General features: G+C 41.2%; 1 protein-coding gene across 1 annotated transcript in view; it reads left to right on the forward strand.

Moving 5' to 3' along the window:
- The window catches only part of LOC117710976 (NACHT, LRR and PYD domains-containing protein 1a-like), a 44,239-nt gene extending 29,508 nt beyond the window's left edge, over nucleotides 1-14,731 (forward strand). The window contains exons 10-14 of the mRNA XM_034506331.2: nucleotides 3,631-3,893; nucleotides 4,384-4,509; nucleotides 5,315-5,456; nucleotides 11,603-11,647; nucleotides 12,076-14,731. Coding sequence (XP_034362222.2) covers nucleotides 3,631-3,893; nucleotides 4,384-4,509; nucleotides 5,315-5,456; nucleotides 11,603-11,647; nucleotides 12,076-12,344 — 845 coding nt within the window. The 3' untranslated portion in view covers nucleotides 12,345-14,731. The remainder of the gene's footprint in view (nucleotides 1-3,630; nucleotides 3,894-4,383; nucleotides 4,510-5,314; nucleotides 5,457-11,602; nucleotides 11,648-12,075) is intronic.
- The last annotated feature ends 6,938 nt before the right edge of the window (nucleotides 14,732-21,669 follow it).

The following is a 21,669-nucleotide window of genomic DNA, read 5'->3' on the forward strand; positions in this document are numbered from 1 at the left end:
TCATTATTCTGTAGCAGCCACAGGCTGGGGCAGGAAGGAAGGACCTGCCACTGCTTTGAAGAGGTTTTTGCAAAGTGAATCTTGGAAACTATAAGAAACATTTGTTACTCTGGGTCAACCAACACTGTAAGCCATTACACTCCTACAGGAAGGGAGAAAATTATGTCACCACATGCCATTTGAGAACAAGAGCCCCGTCAGCAGTGGTGGCACACACCTTTAATCTCAGCACTTGGGAGGCAGAGGCAGGTGGGTTTCTGAGTTTGAGGCCAGCCTGGTCTACAGAGTGAGTTCCAGGACAGCCAGGGCTACAGAGAAACAATGTCTCAAAAAACAAGGTTCCCAATGAATGATCTCATTTTTAAAAAAGCCATTACTGCAGTCTGTGACCCCGGCACTCTAGAGGCTGAGAATAAATTAGAATTCAAGAGCATTTTAGACTGCAGCCAGACTCTACCAAAAAAGCAATAATAACAAGAAAACCAGGAGTAGTACAAGAAGCTGGTGAGGTTTAATTCCTCTCTTGCTTCAAGAAGCACAGCAATAGGATCACTGTAGACACAACAGAATTCAACTCACAGCAAAGGAAGAAGGTGTTTGTTCATAGTATGAATAGGATGGGTATCAGGTGGTGGAAATGTAGAAATAATGCAACACACACACACATGCTTGCACACACACACACACACACACACACACACACGGGCCCCTCACCACCTGCAGCAGTTGAGAGAACTAGCCTTAGGTCATCACAGTGGGTGATCTGACACTACCCATAACTAGACACAGCACTTGGGAGAGCCAGGCCTGCAGTTTACTTGGGAAGAACAGTAGTGCTGGCCCTGATCAAGGGAAAGTTGGTGAGCCAGCCCTGAGTACACGGTGAGGGATGGCTGGCCCTGCCACCCATCTGCAATCAGGTGGCATTGACCAGAAGCAGAAGAGATGTCCTGTGCCCTCTTTCCCCTCACTGCCTGAAGCAGTAAAGATACCAGATACCAGGGTCATGAGAGTAGGCCCATTAGCAGGGACCACATCCAGTTGACAAGGGTCAATAAACTTCACAGTTCTAACCATTGTCAGCTTCATACCCAAGCACATCACTTTGAATCATAACTATCTAATCTCTGTCTCTAAAATTTCAGTTTCGTCTAATCATTAAAAATACAATCTAGTTTCAAAGATCCCATTAGACCTTAATAACTCAAAGAGTTCAAAAATCTCTAAACAGAGATGCAAGGCAATGTCTTAACCATGAGCTCCTATGAAATAAAAAACAAGTTATATGCTTCCAACATACAGTGGCACAGAATAAACACTGACATTTTAACATGGAAGAGTCAGAGCATAGCAGGAAGTGCTCAGACCACAGCAAGACAAACTCCATCATCGAAAACCGCAGCTTCATGTCCAGCCATGGAGTTTCATGGTATCATTCAATAGACTCCAAAAGAATTAGATAGCTCTACTCTCCAGTTCCACAAATGAAACACACATAGCCTCTCATTAGGCCATGTCTCTATCCTTGTCTAAAACTTTATATGGCAGAAAAAAATGTGGTTTGGGCTTTTCCAACATCCTAGGATTTACATTCCCTCTCAGGCTTCACTTTCAAAAGTGCATAGAATGACCACCCAGGACCTCCTCACAGGATCTTTGACTCAGACACATTGCCTGGCCACAGCTGCTATCTGAAGCTGTGCATCCTGACTCAATGAACCCCCTCAATAGAGCATATTTCAAACATAAAACAATCTACAGGGATGATACTGTCAAGTTTTAGTGACAGCTTTGAGATGTGACCATACCAATAGCTGTATGATGTACCGACCATAGGGAAACACTTTCTTGAGTTGTTTGGAACAGAGAAAACTATCAGTTTAGGCTTTCTGCATTTAAATGAACTTGGCTTTTCACAAGATGAAGCCTATAGGGTGAGATTTTCCCTCAAGACATCTTTTCTATTGCCACAGTACAGTGCAGCTTTCCCTTCTGTGATGATGATCTCTTTAACAACTACAGCTGATTCTGAAGAATTATTCAGAAAGTTTTTCTCAAGAAACTTCTCCTACCAAATTAGTCCTTTATATTTAAATTCATTTTCAATCACATTCAGGGGATTAACATAATAAATCTATATTCTTGAACAAAATGTTGCATGAATAGATTCTTTCCAGTTTAAATTTCCCAATAAGAACCTTTCTACACTCTGGAACCTCATGACTCGGCTTTCACTGAATCTATAGGCATTTCTATCTTTCCAGCATTCACCAGAATATCACCATAAGTTCTGCTCTCAGGACAGTAGAGTATTTCCAGTCCTAAGTATCAAATTCTGCAATATTCTATCCACAAACAGCTCCAAAGGCCTAAGAACCACTTATCTGCCATTTTTATAGCAACAACCCAACTCCTCATATCAACTCTCTGTCCAGGTTACTTTATTTGTGACTCAAAAAACAATACTTGACCAAAGAAACTCAGGATATCATAGATTTAGTTTCCCTCAGAGTTCAAAGGTAAAGTCAGTTCATCATGATATGGAAGTCTGAGAACATGGAGGTGTGACACCTGGTAAACTTGTATCAACAGATATGGAGCAGAGAACAGTAAATGCTTGTACTCTTGTGACATTCTCCATTTAACTCAGTCCAGGATCCTATACCATGGAATGGCATTACCCACCTGAGGTCAATCTTCCCAAATCAATTACCCTAATCAAGGTAATCACCTTCTATTATGCCTACAAGCCTAGATCCAAGGTGATGCTAGATTTTATTAGGTTCACATTTAAGATTAACCATTCCATGGATTCTTATAGCTTTGACTTTAGTGGACAAAGGTACCATGGATCTCATTTATAACAACAAAAATGTCCTGCAACAAAGAATTTAGTAGACACTGCAAAATCTCAAATCAATGAGGTTAGTGATGAAAGCACCTTGGTGAACCTGAGGGTTATCAAGTTTCTGGCAGTAGCCTCTTTATATCATTCATGGAGAAGACCATCATGAACCTCCAACCACTGTGAATATTCCAGTAGCAACTATCCAGGGACAGAGTCACCGCATGAGTTACCTCTGGAAGCAAATCACAGTTACCTTCCCTGGCATCAAGAATTTGTAGTCAGAAACAGTTGATAGTTCTGTGGTGTTATCACTAGGAGTTAATTAGTAAATCTTAAATTAGTCAATTTTCTCATAAACATCAAAAATTAAATACAAACTGAATAGAAATCATAATCAAGGCAGGTTATAGAAGAAAAAATGTATTGGGGCTTAGAGTTTCAGAGGATGATATACAGACCTTCATGGGAAAAAGCATGGCAGCAAGCAGGTAGGCATGGCACTGGAGCATACAGCAATAGCTGAGAACTTACATTCTGATGGGAAAGAAAGAAAGCTGATGATGATATGAGCTTGTCAAACCTCAAAGCCCACCAGTGACACAGCTCATTCAACAAGGAAATACCTCCTAATCCTTCCAAAACAGTTCCAACAAATAGAGCAGCCCATTATCATTCAAACCACAAATTCACAATCATTCTCAATTATGGGATACTAGTTTTTCAGACCAGCATGGATAGATGGAAATACTATATCTACATTTCTTGAATCTCTTCTTTCACAGATGGAATGGTGGACAGCTCCTTGTTCCATGTTGCCCACTTTCAAGAATATGGAATGGTCCTAGAAAGCCCAGCAAGGGTGGAACGGCATTATGCAGTACTGGAAAGCCCAAGCTTCTCCCCAATAGGAGTTCTACTAAGAATGTTTCCTGCTGTCAGACAACTCATCCCTATCACTTCAATCACACTGATCTACTATCACCTCTATCTCAAGGACGTCACCTTTCACCTTTACCTGGTCCCCAATGACTGCACTATTCGGAAGGTGACACTGAGGACCACAAATATTGGGCATGGAGGGCAAACAGAAAATTTGAGTTATATCTACTGAGCCCCTTGGAAAGATTCTGAACTGAGAGTTGGGATATATTTCTATATGGGGAACCTGGTGTGCCTATACAATTCTGCCTTCTTCTTGCCCTGCACACACCAGAGTCTCACTCAACTGCCTTTGAGACCAATTTACTAACCACTGAACAGCCTCTATATCATCTTTCCATCCACTAGAAGAATGAAAATGCTCCATGTACAACCTGCATCAGCTCCCTTCTTCTGTGGCAGTTACCCTGTTCACAAAATGAACATGAACAGGGCCAAAACCCAGATATCAGTGTATCAGAACACAAGATAGAAAGGGGATCGTGAGGTGTCATCATCTTATCCCACAAAATGTACTGATCAACTACCTCATTTTATTCAGATCAGACCTTGTAGCCCAGAAATCTAGATAAATGACTGTCTGTAATGTTCCCTAGGCCATTGATGATGAAGAAATGAAGTTTCAGTTTGTGCGCATAAACAAGCCACCCCCAGTGGATGCTCTTTATGTTGGTTCCCGCTATATCGTGTCTGGCTCCAAAAAGGTGGAAATTATGCCAAAGGTGAGCATCCAGGTGTCTTTGATGCTAGGCTTGGAAAACCTGTGGATCTGGTTACACGGATTTGTAGAAAACTGAAATTTCTACAGAAGAATGTAGAGTACACCTGGGGACTTGAGGAATTCAATTCAGACTGATGCAGAGAAGATTCCAGCTAAACATGGAGAGAAGCACAGGCTGAGGATTTGTGAACAGGACTTTCAGGATGAGCTCTCACTCATCCATGGTTTGAATCTGAAATGTCTCCTACAGGTGTAAATGTTAAACAGTAAATGTTTGTCTCCAGACAGTGGTAGTATTTTAGGAATTTGTGGAACCAACTCTTAGGCCTGTCTGTCATCAGCAAGCTAGAGGCTTATAGCCATGCCCTGATCCCATGTCAGACTGCTCATTCCTAATCCTCTCTGATATTACAAGCCATGCCACAAGTTTTTCCACTAAGAATGGAGCTCCAGCTTCAATGCATTCCCCAGTATGAAACTAAACAACAATATAAAACTTTTCTTGTGGTGTTTTTGGTCAGGTTTTATCAGAATACTGAGAAAAGAAATAGCATGCTGGGTGCCAGCTGGGTCCTCAGCCTTGGGAGTTAAGATGCATGGTCAAAGGCTGTGTGTAACCTCAGTGCAAAAGATAATGTCTACTGTGGTATGCAAGATCAAGAGATTATGAGGTAATGGAAAGTCCTGATTCACATGAGTAGAGGCTTCTCACATGGTCTCCATCTCCCCCTACCATATACCCCCTCTCTCCCCCCTCACCTTCTCCCTTCCCCTCTCCCTCTCCCTCTCCTTCTCTGTGTCTCTAGGAACTGGAGCTCTGCTACCGAAGCCCTGAGGAATCTCAGCTCTTCTCTGAGATCTACATTGGACACATGGATTCAGAGATTATGTTGCAAATTAGAGACAAGAGGCATATGAATCTCGTATGGGAGGCCTTGCTGAAACCAGGTAAAATTAGTTTAAGACCAGAGACCCTAAGAATTGAAGAAAGGCAATGATTGAGAAGAGATGTGTATTGTCATTATTTCTTGGTGCCACGAAATATCAGATCAGTCATGTGGTTTTCTAGATCAATAAAAGGTTGTAGGAGCACAGTTTAAACTATGACATTGCGTTAGTCATCTCTTCACAATTATGACAAATATATGAGAAATAATCTTTAGAAGAAGAAAGGTTTCCTTTGATTCAAGGTCTTAGAACCAAGTTTCCATCCATGGTTAGTTGCCTCCAACTCTTTGAGCCTGATGTGAAACAGGATATCATGGAAGTGGGAGCTTCCATTTGAGAGAAAAGGCTGTTTGTGTGGTAGCTCAAAAGCAAAAAGAGGGGGAGAGAGACAAAGAGAGGGAGAGGTACTGGGAAGAAGAGGAGTAAGTGGAGGTAAGAAGAGAAGAAAGAAAGTCCATTCACCATGTTCTCTCCCAGACACGCCCAGTGACTGTCCTTCTCCAACTGTACACTCCTATGAGATTCTCTTTCCATTCTCAGTCCATCACTCCATGATGAGAGCATTGGTGTATGGCTTCATTTAAAGACTCACAGCCCTCAGAACTGTCACCTTTGAATACTGCTGCAGGACCAGTCCTTCAACACATGATCATTTTCAGGGAACACATCATATGCAAAGTACCACATTCCCTAAGCCACCTTTTCTCAATCCTGTGTTCTCTTTCTGCTCCCACTGCACTGGAAGTGACAGATTGAGGTGCACAAAGATCTGGCTCCAGTTTACAACATGAGATACTCAATCTTAAGTCTATACATAATGTGTATTAATATATTACTTTTAACAATTTTATACTCACATACAATTCATTGCAGTAACTCCACCTTTAAAAAGTTAATAAGCAAAGGAAAGAAAAGTCCTCTCTACTCTCCCTCCTTCTCCTGCCAGCTCTGATTCTTTTCTATAAATCTCTTTGACACATTCAAAAGGGTTTTCTTCATCTCACAGAGTTTAACTTGGACCATCTGTGTGACCAAGAGTTTTGTACTATCCTGGAGAACATAGTGATCACACCTACAGTTATACAGGTAGAATATTTACCTCTCCAAATTAAATAATTTATTACTAGCAAATAGTTTAATAGTAAGTGTACTGTCCCTACAAGCTGCTTCCCCATGGGTAACTGATTGATGGACAGGTCAAACTAGTGAGGTTCCAGACACAGGAGGAGTGGGTGCTATGAGCTCATGATGACCATGAAAACACCCTGCCTTCTCCATACAGTATGCTGTATTCTCTCTAATTCAAGTTTCACCATGCTACTTAAGCCTTAATGGCATGATATAAATGACTTACTTACATGGGTGACTATTCACCCATACTTTTTTCTCAGCCTCCTGCACATAAGTATGTGCAGTCACCTCCATTCACACCAAACAGATACTTTTCTGATGTATGCTGAAAGTAGGTTTGTCTATGCTATAAACATAGATATTTAGCAGGGCATTAGTACTACGTCCATTTTGATAAGCAGCAATAGCAGCTTCTCCCAAGAATCTAAGATTTCTACAGACCTGGGTTGGATTATTTGTTTTACAAGATTAATACTGCTAAGGATGGAGTCTATCGTATCGAGTGGGAGTCAAGGAGTTAATGACTGCTCCCATCATGTTTGTGCCACTGTGCAGCAGAGGGACCACCTTGCCAGGTTGGTTTATGATCATAGAGAACTGAGATGAGTCAGCCTGTTGTTGATTTCTTTTCTTCCTCAGCAGCCTGAGGACATAAAATAGGAAGAAAGCTTTTAACTCACCTCTAGCTTGAATTCTCTGCATCACATGTCTAAGAGGTGTGATGTAATCAAATATAATGCTAAAGCTACTAGCAGTTTGGGGGAACTTGTCAGAATGACATAAGCCTGTACTGTCTTAGGAACCCCCAGGACTTCCCTGCCCACAAATTCCTAAGGAGGTACTGACATTTAGAACTTAGTTTTTGTTTTGAAAGTCATTACTTCTAGTATTTCCATTTCAAGCCTTGTTTTGTGTTACGTTTTTTATAGTTACCAAATATTAGGTTTCTAATCCAGCTACATTTTACCAATCTCCTACTGTCCTTTTTTTTTGTTGTTGTTCTTTAAGTCAAGTCTTATTTCTTGTTTTCTGGTTTCAGGGGGTTTATAAGCTTCACATGTGTAATGTGTTCTTTCCTTCTGGACATGAATTGTCTTGCTTGATATCTTTACTAGTTTATACACTTATAATAATGCCATTTTATAATGCCAATTATAATGCCATTTTCTTCACAGCTCAGTCAAATCCCATGGTATGAATCTGCCATACGTCTGTTATCTAATCATCTGTTGATGGGCATCTACACTGATTGCATTTCCTAGTTATAGGGAACAGAAGTTCAAGGAGCATGGTTGTGCAAATGTCTCCATTGTAGAATATAAATTTTGTTGTGTACAAGGAAGTGTAATGAACTCCCAAAACAGAAAAGGGCCTATTGAATGCAAATCACAACAGGACCTTTATTCAAGCTGGCTCAGATCCCTCAGCCCACCACCTATGTGCAGGTTGGATGTGATGGAGAGGACCCCCAAATTTTCATAGGAATAAGGCTTTATAGAAAACAACAAACAAGGGTAAGTTTTTCTACCTTGGCAAGCATCTGATTGGAAACCTACTATGGCCTTTAGCATTATTGGCTGCTACTAAGAGTCTAATTATACACTTACCATTTGCTTCCTTCTGCATTTGTGGTCATCACCAGGGGCTGGGCTTGTTGGGAATTAAACTAGAAATGCTGGATTTGTTGTGGGAAATTAACTAGAAGACCTTGGTCTTGTTGAGGTTAGCCTAAAAACTGGAGCTAAGCTCAGGTTCTGTTGGGGGAATAACTTAGAATCTAATGCTAGATACCAGCCTGATAGTTTACCTAATTTCAAGTTCTCTAAAATGGTATCTGAACTTGAAATGTTTGGTCTCTCAGATGGATATATTACTAAGAGTGCAAAGCAGAGTTATAGGGTAGTTCTAGTTCTAGTCTTCAAGAAGCCTCAAGATTTATCTTCACAGTGGCTGCTCTAGCTTGGACTACCTCTGGCAGTGGCTAAGTTTTCCTTTTCCCACATCCACCCCAGCATTCATTATGATTTGTTTCCTTGATTATGGATAGTCTGAAGGGATGAGAAGCAATCATAGTGCTGGGAGCCTGCCCCAGTGTGGGTGGGAGGAGATGGTGTCTTCTTTCTTCTCCTTTTGTCAGTTCTTCTTGAGACAGCCAAGGGGGGTGGGAAGAGCATTGTCAGGGGTTAACACCTAGGGTTATGCTACTGTAGCTGGCCTGCCCTCTTGTATCCTCTGGCCAGAAACTGCCACTTCTGGCACTGGCACCTCAGCCCAAAGACAGCAGAGGACTAGGCAGATAGCCTTGTACTATCCTAAAACCTTCTTCTGAGGGTAAAAGACTGCAGGCTGAGGTGATTAACACCTGTAGCCTAACAGCAGAGGATTAGGTAAACAGCCTTTGTACTCTCTCAGAAGGAGCTTCTGGGCTCTAACTTACCTCTGCTAGTCTGTGGTCACAGGAAGAAAAGATACTTAGAGAATTTGCTATAGAGTTTATTACTAAGTGTAAAAAAGCATCCTATGAAAGCTATCTAAGGGGAAAGGTGGAAAGGTCCTAGGTGGGGAAAAGGAAAAAATTCTAACAAAGGAAAAATTCTAAGGGAAAAAATTCTAGGCAGGGGAAAAGGAAAGGAAGAACGGCTCCTAAGGAACCACTACATCTGCAACTACTCTACGGCTCTCGTACTGCTCTCTTTGTCTTTGTCTTCACTACTTATGCATCTTTCAGAGTACATGGTCACATGTTACAAAGTTCATCACAAGTTCACACCAAAAATCAAATTATAAATTAAGATAGAAGTGTACAACAGGGAATGTTTACATGCATATCCATTAGGAGTAATTATCTGGCTAAACATCCATCACCTGTCTAACTCCACAGGTTCACTGAAGGTTAAAAACTATAACTAAGAAATTAGTGAAGTTTTGTATAGATAAACCCAGGCAATATTTCATCTTCTGTCCTAGCGCCAATAATAAATAATGAGTTCCCTATTAGTGACCTTTGGTTAATTGTTTTACCACCTCTTGGAATGTCCCCTGAGCAAGAGAAACTCTGTTTACTATCTAAAGGCAATTAACTGATGACACTCAGGAGATTGGCAGAGTTCCCATTACAGTTTTGACTATCAGGATGGGACCTAATAGCAGTCCCACTATAAAAGAGCTTAATAATCATTGATATAATTTTAGGAATTCTTATAGGATCATCATTAAGACTTAAGAAGTCATCTATTTGTCTATATAGAATCACTACAAGACAATAATACATCTTTGTGGATCTACAGAGATCTTCTCCAAAGGGGTGTGCTATTGCTTAGTGATTGCTACATATGTTTAAATAATAATAATAGGAAAAGCATATTAATAGCAGGAATCTTTCCTAGAATAAGTCCCTCACAGCCTTGCTAAATGAGGACTCACTTGTTGCAGATTATATAATAATCCAAGGCAAGCATTTTAGGATGATCACCTGATAATTATTAGCTTATCCCATTATAGCTCCTGACACATAAGTAATTTAACCTGTGCTTTTCTAGTAGCTAATAGTTCCCTGGCCCTGTGTTTCCTCCTGTGATAATTCTCTGGTTACTCCAATGATCCCATCTTACAACTGTGTGATTTTCCTCTGTGTAAAAAGCCCAGGCCTTTAACTCACAGAGATCTGCTTGCCTCAAGTTCCAAAGTGCTAGATTTAATGACCTGTACCACCATACCCAGCCACCACATATTTTTCTTAATTCTGTCCTTTGGGACTCATTAAGATCTATTCCTTTCTTGAATGGGACCGTATTCAGATACTGGAAGATTATAACCATTGCCCACTTTTAGCCCCAGTATTACATCTTGGTTTTAAAATTCATGGTCACTCTGTCACTTTCTTCATTAGATGCTTCAGTTTATCTATAGCTCAGGATGCAACAAGATGTTCCACCTAGCATGGATTGTATCCCATACCATATTTTCTTCATACAAATGGAACCAGGACTTCCCAATACTACAGGTTTGTTGAGACAAGACAGGGCGTCTGATCAAGTCTCTTATCAAGTCTCGTTTATTGAAGGGAATTCTGAGCTATTTATAGGCTTTTGCCACATGCCTTGTAGGCACGTGGATACCACGTGCCTTGCAGGTGTTGATATGACGTAAGCCTTACAGGCGTCTATAGCGTGGACAGCACGTGCACCGCAATGCCTTGCAGGCTTGGATAGCATGTGCGCCTTACAGGCATGTATGGCGTAGATAGCACGTGGACAGCACGTGAACCGCATGTCTTGCAGGCGTGACTACCACATGCACCTTGTAGCTGGGGCCAGTAAACAGCAACACAAAATATGTGGGATATCAGAGTGTGCTTCAGCTGTTGTAGGCTATTGAAAACCAAATCTTTCGTCAGGGTATATGGTTCCAGATGGCTGCAAAGTTGATCTAGCCGCTTTCTACTAAAGTCGGCTCCCAACACAGGTTCATGAGCTGACTTCCATAAACTGTTAGAGCACAGTGGATGTAGGGACCTCTGAATCCCTTGAGGCTTATTCATGAGCTGCATTTTATTAATCTCATTCATGTGTGGATGAAATTCGTTCACTATTCCCCTGCGCTCTGTATTGCTTCACCTGAATTCTACCATCAAATCTGGGACACAATTTTGTCATTTGTGAATGTACAAAATCAAACAAAGACAAAAAGATTTTTTTTACCAAAATGATTTAAGTCATCTCTCAAGGGACTTGATTGTTGTCCTCAAGAAAGTCATTCAAGGATAAAATTTAGTCTGAGTTCATGTGGGAGGAGTGTCTATTGCTTCTTTCCAGGTCCATTCTTCCTTTGATGATAAGCTAGGTCTAAGATGCCCTGGATTACTAACTGAGGAACTATTAACCTTTCAGATTATATGAGAATATCTATAATTCATCCTTAAAATCTCAGGCATGGGTAGGAGTTTCACAGAATGCACTGAGTGTTGGTATGGACCTCATTACAGATGCTTCATCTTCATCTCTCCTTTCTTTCAGGAGACATCAGACAAGCACTATTCAAAGTTTCTCCAGCCCCCAAAGGTTAGTAAAAGCTCTAAGAGGATAAAGAAGCCAATATTATTCTGCTGGTATATAATCTGATCCTTGAGAGAAGTGCAGAGAATAAAGAGGAGCCTCAGTTTGCAAATTGCACCAGAATATAGGAGAGCCTCATACTCAGACAGAGTTCATCTCACTCACCTTGATTCTTGCCATGGTAAAAATACCTCTATTCACTCCCAAACTTAATACCCCACCAAGAACCCCACCTCCTGGTTATGCAGAGTGTCATACTGATAACTTGCCTCAAATATGTAGTGCTATTTTTTTACTGGCCTTCCAGAGGAAGAAGGGAGCCAGGGGTGCAGAAGAAAACAGTAGTTACAGGAAAAGAGCAAGAAATAGGCAGTCAGTCAGAGACCCTGAAGGAGTATTTCCTTGCTCAGTGCCTTTCTCATCTTTATCCTTAGATGCTCCTTCCTTGCTACACTTCATGGACCAGCATCGGGAGCAGTTGGTGGCCCGAGTGACATCAGTGGATCCTCTCTTGGACAAGCTTCATAATCTGGTGCTGAGTGAAGACTCCTATGAGGCAGTGCGGGCTGAGACTACAAACCAAGACAAGATGAGGAAGCTCTTCAGCTTCAGCCGATCCTGGAGTCAAGCCTGCAAAGACCAATTCTACCAAGCTCTGAAGGAGACCCATCCTCACCTGGTCATGGACCTCTCTGAGGAGTAAGGAGGGATCTCTTTTGGATCCTGACATTTTAGTGGCTGAAGGGTGCACATTCTACTTAGAGTCCCTACCCTGCCTGAACTTCCTTTGTCTCTTTGTTTCTCCATCTGTAACTAGTGGCCATGTGAGTTTCCTTTCTGATAGCGCTGTTTCCATGTAACCTCTTGGGGATCCAGATGTTCTCCCTTGACTTCCCTAGACAAATGGTCATGTGAGTTGACCATCTTTTAAAAAAGTGGGACCAACAAGTCTATTCAGGTCTTGTCCACCCTGCTCTGATGATCAAAGTAACCACCCTCAAGCCAACCTGACCCACCATGATACAAGCAAGATAGAGATCTTGAGAATGGAAACAAAGAGATGATAGTAGTCTGGAAAATCAATGTCTTATGAATAGGAAAGGAAGGAGGCTTTTAAAATGCATGTTGTTCCTCAGATGTTTTATTACCCTGAGTATCACAGGACCTTGATATTCTGAAAAAAAAGCTTGCAAGTACCGGAAGAAGTGAGTTAAGCTTTAAGCAGAAGGAAGAGGGTAGTGAGCTTGATTATGACTGGTATAAAAACTTTAATTACATTAATCGCTAGCACCACTGCTTCTGCAATTGCTTTGACACAAGAAGTTAAGACAGCTACTTTTGTGTATCATTTAGCAAAAAAAAAAAAATGTTACTAATGTATTGAATATACAAGCTGATTTAGATAGGCATTTGGAACAATGGATTGATGCTCTTTATCCTATTCAAATTATTGGAAGGAGGTTCAGAGTTTAAGAGTAAGGAGCCATCTTGAATGTCAAATGCCAAATACCATTGGATTCATGTTACTTCTAAAATTTACAGTGGTAGTCATTATAATTAGGAAAAAGTTTAAAGACATGTGCAGTGTATTTGTCATAATTCTAACACCTCTCTGGATGTTTTAACTTTGCACAGTGAGCTTATGAATTTAAAAAATACTGCTCTGATGAGCATTGATTTGGTAGGCACTGCTGATAAAATTACCCATGGCCTGAGGTCAGTATTTCCATTTTGGTCAAGCTTCAAGAATGGCATACATAGCTTGATCATGCTAACCTTTTTTGTTCTGGGAATACTTTTTTCCTGCCCACCATGTTAAAGCTTCTCTTTAACAACATCAACATGTTGGCAGCCAAAGTACATGGATTGAGCCTGAAAATAGACCCCCAGACAAAGTTATTAAATTAACATGCTGGCAAGCCAAGGATGGGTAAGATTCTACACAGAGCCATACCTTTTGAAGTAAATATTTAAAAACAGCTGCAGGTAAAGCCAACTATCTAGGCTGCAGCAGCTCTGCCTAGTTCAGCCGAATGTTGCATGGCCAGTGGCCATGTGCATGCCACAGCTAGAAACAGCCAGCCAAAAACACCAGTCCTGCCACCCACAAGTCACCAGTGTGGAAGGTTGCTCTGCCAATCTCCCATGCTGTCTCTGCAAGGCTGGGTGGGCATTGCCCAGACCATCCCGCCATCCACACAGGCCCAGTAAGAAAATGAAACTCTAATGCTTAAATGTTAATCAGAGGCTTTATAAGTTTGGTAATGATCAATAACAAGATGTCCATACAATCAAAAGTGTAACCCAATACCCAACCTAGATATACCAACTACCTTTGACTGGTGGAGATACCTGAACATGTGCCTCCATGTTCACCTCTCTCATTCTCTGTCTCTCCCTTAGCTCCTCCTCTTCCTCCCTTACTCCTCCTCTTCCTCTCCTTATTCCTCCCACCTTAGCTCCTCCTACACATACCAACATAAGCCAGAAGTGCATTGCTTTTCATAATGCATATTCCATGAAGATTAAGGAAGGCATTCTTGTCAGAATGACCTAAGACAGGCTTGGTCTTGTTAATGAAATAAAAAAAGGGAAAGAGGTAAAGAGCATTTGGGGCTGCTTGGCAAGAATCTGACATGGGCCATGGACAAGGAAGGAGGTTTCAGGCAAGAACCTGACATTAGGCTAAAACAAAAAAATAATATCAGGCAGGTATCTAAATCTTAGGGTAGAACAAAGAAGTAATTTCAGGCAGGAATCTACATTTTAGGCTAGAACAAGGAAGTAAGCTTCAGATATGAAAATAACTTTGGGCTAGGACAGGGAAAATGGCTCAGATATTTTGGTCATCCTGAGAAGCTCTTAGAAACAGTGATCCCAGGAGTATTCATTGAACTTTGTTTATTGCCTTGCTTGTTCTTTGACTATCTATGTTTATTGTCTTGCTTATTCCTTGACTATTTGCATCTATTGTATTGCTACTTCCTCAACCTAGAACTGACCTTAATACTTGCATGTAATTAAAATGGTATAAAAGCAAAAAGGAGGAGGGGGGATGGGATAAGGGAGTTCTACAGAGGGGAAATGGGGAAAGGGGAAGGCATCTGAAATGTAAATAAATAAAATATCCAATAAAAATTAAAAATAAATAAATAAATAAAATGCATGTTGTCTGGTCAAATGTAGCAAAGTCACAGGATGCAACATGGACTCAATGACAGAACCACCTCAGATTCAGTGCACACATTTGCATATGCACAGGCCTTCTGTTCTTATGATGAATTTGCAAAGGGCACATTTGGTTACAACCTCTCATATAGAGGTGTGAGTTCCAGCTTAAGAAACTGATGTGTTTGAAAGGACTCGTGGCTCCAGGCACATATGTAGCAGAGGATGGCTTTGTCAGGCATAAATGAGAGGACAGGCCCTTGGTACTACGAAGGCTTGATGACCTACTGTAGAGGAATTTGAGGGCAGGGAGGTAGAAGTGGGTGGGTGGGTGGAGGAATACCCTCATAGAAGAACGGGAGGGACCGGACCGAGAGGAAGAGAGGGAGTAAGGAGAGGAGGAGAAGAAGGAGAGGAGAAGCTAGGTGATGAGAGTGAGAAAGAGAGAGAAAGAGGTGGAGGGGGAACAAGGAGGCAGATGTTCACATGTCTCCACCAGTCAAAGATAGTTGATATATCTAGGTTGGGTATTGGGTTACACTTCTGATTGAGCATTACCAAACTTATAAAGCCTTTCATTAACATTTTTAAAAAATTGTATAAAAGCAAAAAGGGAAAGGGGGCATTGAATAGGGGTTTTCTAGGGAGGGGAAATGGGGAAAAGGGATAGCATCTGAAATGTAAATAAAATATCCAGAAGAAGAAGGAGAAGGAGAAGGAGGGGGAGGGGGAGGGGGAGGGGGAGGGGGAGGGGGAGGGGGAGGGGGAGGGGGAGGGGGAGGGGGAGGGGGAGGGGGAGGGGGAGGGGGAGGGGGAGGGGGAGGGGGAGGGGGAGGGGGAGGGGGAGGGGGAGGGGGAGGGGGAGAATAAAATAAGGGATTTCCCCGGGCAGGGGGAACCTGGAGAGGGGATAACATTTAAAATGTAATTAAAGAAAATATCCAATAAAAAATAAAAAGAAATTGATGTGCGATGGTAGACCAGATGACTGAACAGAAGGCTCAGTGGTTAGGAGCTGCTCTTGACATGGTAAGAGTCCTACTCCCAGAACCCACCTCAGGCAACACACAACTGTGTATAACACCAAACCCATGGATCCAACATCCTATTCTGTACTTAATAGTCACTCATACACAGATACACATTCAATAACACACACAAAAAATTTTTTTAATCTCTATAAGGGAAAGACAAAATGGAATTCCTCTCCACTGCTCACCCATCTCCCAGAGGAGATATCTCACCAAAAGTTAGTTGGACTTGAGGCTTGCAAGCCTGTGTGCTTACCTGGAGTACAGCCCTGCCAGTCTCTTTCCCAAGGCTACAAGGCTTTCCCTCTGGATCATGCTTCTGCATCCCTCCCTGCCAGGCCCATGGATAGAGCAGTTAGCCAGCTTCTCAGTGTCATCCATTTTCCTCTTGACTCTGTAGGTGTGCTAGCTCTGCTGTGTGGATCACTTTGCCTGTTTCTCTTTCCCTCTTGGAATACGGTATTTTCCTCATTTTAACTCCTACCCTTACTACCTCACAGGTGAGCAGCTTCAGCCCAGATGTTTTACCTAGAATCCTCTGGGGTTTTATTGAATAATTCCAAGTTTTGATCTTCCTTTCTGTGATACTAACTTCATCTGGAATTTAGACATAACTTAAACTAAACAAATAAGGCAGTGACAGGGAAAGACAAGATTCTTAAACATATATTACAGATATGACACACTGGGCTGTCAATCAGAGTGCTTGAACATGTATGACAAATATGACACACTAGGCTGTTAATAAAGGTTCTTAAATGTGTGTGACAGATATGACACACTGGACCATCAATCAAGTTTCTCTAAATATGTAGGACAGATAGGACACACTGACCTGTCAATCATGATTCTTAAATGTGTATGACAGATAGGACACACTGACCTGTCAATTACAGTTCTTAAATGTTTATGTCAGAGGAGATGCAGATTCTTCTGGTTTCCATCTGCAATACAGCTCTCCACACCTTAATCCCACCTGGAGAGAGCTGGTCTCACAGGAGTGCTGACACAGCTCAGATTACAGGTGAGACCACCACTACTGCTCTGATACCTAGTCTAAGTAGAATGCAATCAGAACCCAAAGAACACAGTAACTGTGGAGAAGCCTGGGACAGGATGCTTCTGGTTTCCATTGTTGCTACAGAGCTAACCCTGTGCCACAGCTCTCCACACCCAAATCCTGCCCAGAGGGAATTGGACAGCCAGGAGTGCTAACACACCTAAAATCACAGGCTCACAGGAGGGACAAGCGACAATCAGAGACAGCAAGACCAGCAAACACCAGAGATAACCAGATGGCGAGAGGCAAGTGTAAAAACATAATCAACAGAAACCAAGGCTACTTGGCAACATATGAACCCAGTTCTCCCACCACAGCAAGTTCTGGATACCCCAACACACTGGAAAACCAAGATTCAGATTTAAATCATATCTCATAATGATGATAGTGGACTTTAAGAAGGACATAAATAACTCTCTAAAATAAATACAAGCGAACACAGGTAAACAGGTAGAAGCCCTTAAAGAGGAAACACAAAGGTCCCTTAACGAATTACAGGAAAACACAAACCAACAGGTGAAGGAATAGAACAAAACCATTCGGGATCTAAAAACAGAAATAGACTCAATAAAGAAAGCATAAAGAAAGACAATCCTGGAGATGGGAAACCTAGGAAAGAGAACAGGAGTCATATATGCAAGCATCACCAACATAATACAAGAGATAGAAGAGAGAATCTCAGGTGCAGAAGATACCATAGAAAACATTGACACAACAGCCAAAGAAAACACAAAATGCAAAAACCTCCTAACCCAAAGCATGCAAGAAATCTGGAGCACAATGAGAAGACCAAACCTAAGGATAATGGGTGTAGAAGAGAGGGAAAGTTCGCAACTTAAAGGACCAGTAAACATCTTCAACAAAATTATAGAAGAAAAATTCCTTAACCTAAAGAAAGAGATGCCCATAAACATACAAGAAGCCTACAGAACTCCAAATAGATTGGACGAGAAAAGAAAATCCTCCCATCACATAATAGCCAAAACTCCAAATGCACAAAACAAAGAAAGTATTAAAAGCAGCAAGAGAAAGGTGTCAAGTAACATATAAAGGAAGACCTATAAGAATTACACCAGACTTCTCACCAGAGACTCTAAAAGCCAGAATATCTTGGGCAGATATCATACAGATCCTAAGAGAACTAAAATGCCAGCCCAGGCTATTATTCCCAGCAAAATTCTCAATTACCACAGAGGGAGAAACCAAGACATTCCATGACAAAACCAAATTTAAACAATGTATATCTACTAATCCAGCCCTACAGAGGGTAATAAAAGGAAATGAATATGTATGTCAGATATGACACATGGAGCCTATTTTTAAATAAGCAAAAATTATTAAATATCAATAGTTAATGTACATTTTATACAGTGAGCATCGAAAAACTTAAAAAAGGAAATACATTTAACTTTACTACATTTAATTTTTTGAATTGGTGATGTATTAAAATGAGTTTCAATCACTTTCTCTGTCTTCTCACTGCAATGCAAGGTCATGGAGTGCTCTGTCTGACCCATGTCTCCATACTGATTTGGTTAGGATGGGCTGAGACACACGTCCTGACACAACAGACTTTCTGTGGCCAACAACAAATCTGCACTGAAACAGCATCCATAACCAAGCTTCTCAACTTGCCTCCTCCAGAAGCCAAGCTGCCTGGACAGCAGTCAGGACCAGTTGCTTCAGTCAGATAATGGCACATTTGCAGGGAAAACTGTGTTAGTGAGTAGAATATCTCAGTAGTAAGTTTTCTTCCAAGAAATGTTATTATTCTTTCACTGGGCTCTGTGTCTAAGGATGTGATCTGCAGCCTGCACAGCTGGTGTCTCTTTAATTCAATGATGTGGTGCCAGCAAGAGACACCTGCAACTGCAGAACGTGGCAGGCCCTTAATAAGTCCAAAGGGAGAGTAAGTTTTTAGAAATGGAGACTTTTAAAGTACAAACTCATCTCACATAAACAAATAACTTGAAAGAAATACACTTTCTATACTGAAATAAGTGTGTGGACATGTTTACATGTTGTGTTAATGATAATTAAACCCCATAATAACTGTAAATTTCTTGAAATGGAACTTTAAGATGGCTAAGCGTTCATTTTTGAATGTCCTACATAGAGGGAACCCTACGGTATAAAGATGATAAATGGCAAATATCTGCTTACATGGCAGTCTGCTGGGGAAAAGGGTTTGTGCATTTGTTTTCTTTTGATTTTTGTGTTTGTTGTTGTTATTGTTGTTTTTAACTGTAAATGACCATTGATAAAAAACTGTTTTGTGTCAAGTTAACAGTTGTGGCTTAGCTGTCTATCTGTGTGACCTGATACCAATAGTCACAACAGAAAGCAGAATGACCCTGCTTTTTGACTGGAGCAGGGTGGAGTGGTCTGGGGTGTACATAGCTGTGTTTTCCAGCCTGGTCCATCCTTACAATCTTAGAATGTTTAAACACTTGATGTCTTTGAGGAAACACATTACAAAACTAAAAACCAAAAGCTTAGGCTCTTGACAGGTCAAGTGTTTTGCTTTTATTAAAAATTAAAAACATCCTTATATTTTAGGCTATGTATATTTATTTATAATCCAGGGGTAAAGATGGAGCATAGATTGAAGGAATTTCCAAACAATGACTGGCCCAACTTGAGATACATCCCATGGAAGAAAGCCAATCCCTGACACTATTAATGATACTTTGCTATACTTGCAGATAAAAGCCTCACATCATTTTTCCTGAGAGGCTTCATCCAGCAGTGAATGGAAACAGATATAGGGACCCATAGACAACATCATGTGGTGCTTGGGAGGCTTGTGGAAGAGTGAGGCATAGAATTGAGCAAGCTGGAGGTGTCAAGGACACCACAAGAAGACATACAGAGTCTACTAACCTGGAACCATGGGGACTCACAGAGATGGAACTACCAACCAAAGACCATTCGGTGGCTTGACATTTGTATCAGGTGTGCAGCTTGGTCTTCATATGGGTTCACTAACAATTGGAGAGGACTCTGTCTCTGACTCTGTTTCCTGACTTTGAATCCATTTCTCCTAACTGGACTGCATGGTTGGGCCTCAGTGAAAAGGATGGGCTAAGACCTATTGCAAGTGGATGTCCCAGGGTAGGGTGGTAGTCAAGGGGGACATCCCCTTCTCTGAGGAGAACTGGAGGGTTGGGGGACTGATATGTAAGTATGGGACTAGAAGGAGAGGAGAGAAGGAAAATGCAATCAGGATGCAAACTGAATAAATACATTTTTAATTAAAAATAAAATTGTAAACCCCTACTTAATCTAAAATGATCATGATTGGCATAAAAATAGGTGTATATTCTCAAAGTATTTCATTTTAATGGGAGCTTTCTCTTATAGAATGTAAACATTAAATACTTGAAAAAAGCCAGAATCTAGTGAAAGTCAGGTAAATCCAGTCATACTTTATGCCCTTCTCCTTGAGGGTCCAGTATTATTATATTATTTCCATTTAGTAAAATCTGATCTAAGTTTGTATCCTTCCTCTGTTGTAATTTCTATTTACAAACTAAGACATCTTCCAAAACCATACTGACAACAAATCCTAGAAAATTGTCATCAAATAGTTTGGGGTTTTTTTTTTCCCCTTTTTTCCAGCGTTTTTGAAACTAGGTTTTAGTGTGTAGTCCTGGCTGTCCTGGAACTCACTCTGTAGATCAGGCTGGTCTTGAACTCACAGAGATACACTTGCCTCTACAGCCGGAGTGCTGGGATTAAAGACATGTGCCAACACTATCCAGCCCAACAATGTCTTAATCGCTCTTTATCATTGTGTCATTCTTGATGCTATACACTTGTCCATAAGGTCTAGTGGTGGGAGTCGCAATAAGTTCATGGTGGCATTGGCCGACATGGTCACACCGGAAGTCTGGTTTACTGTACCCAGTGAACAGTGCTTCCTTCAAGGTGTGACCCTCATGATTGTTTTGGGCAATGTGTAAACTTTTAAATAAGACCAGACCTCTGAATCCTCGTCACCTCCCTCTTGCAGCCTGCATTTGGCTGTCCCACATGCCAGACTGCAGTGAAACAGTCTGTGCTTCTCAAGAGGGACAGTGCCCAAACAAGCGGAACCCCTGATAAGAACAAGGATAGACTATACATAAAACCATTAACTAGAAGAGTGCACCTGGAGTCACTTCTGCTACTCCCACACTAGGTGGCGCTAAGAACCGAGGTTTATATCAATTCTGGGCCACACAGCGTCAAAGGATGAAAAGTTTGGTGAGAGAGCAGGTGGAGCCAGTTCAAGAACGACTTCCTGCAAATGTCTGTGGTCTTCCGTTGCTTCACGAGTAACTGCTAATAAATTCATTTCTATTTTTAAGATGAGCTTAATAAGTCATTCTTTGTACAGTGAAAAGGTCAGAAGTTAGGGGCAGATGCTACTTTTACGTCTCCCCAGAAAAGCCACACAACAGTTGATCAATAAATATTTGAGAACTTGCAAATGACAATACAAACTACATACAGGTACAGACTAAATATAAAAATGTATATTATCTATAGCTACTTAAAACATATTATCAGTATTTAAATCAAGTTATTTAATTTTATTTATTGTGTCTCTTTTTGTCTCAAGTCTAAACAGTTGAAGAGAACTTAGAAATGATTGTACAGCCAGGCAGTGGTAGCTCATGCCTTTAATCACAGCACTTGGGAGGCAGAGGCAGGCTGATTTCTGAGTTTGAGGCCAGCCTGGTCTACAGAGTGAGTTCCAGGACAGCCAGGGCTACACAGAGAAA

The sequence above is a fragment of the Arvicanthis niloticus genome, chromosome 6, assembly GCF_011762505.2.
Source record: "Arvicanthis niloticus isolate mArvNil1 chromosome 6, mArvNil1.pat.X, whole genome shotgun sequence".
NCBI classification, from domain to species: Eukaryota; Metazoa; Chordata; class Mammalia; order Rodentia; family Muridae; genus Arvicanthis; species Arvicanthis niloticus.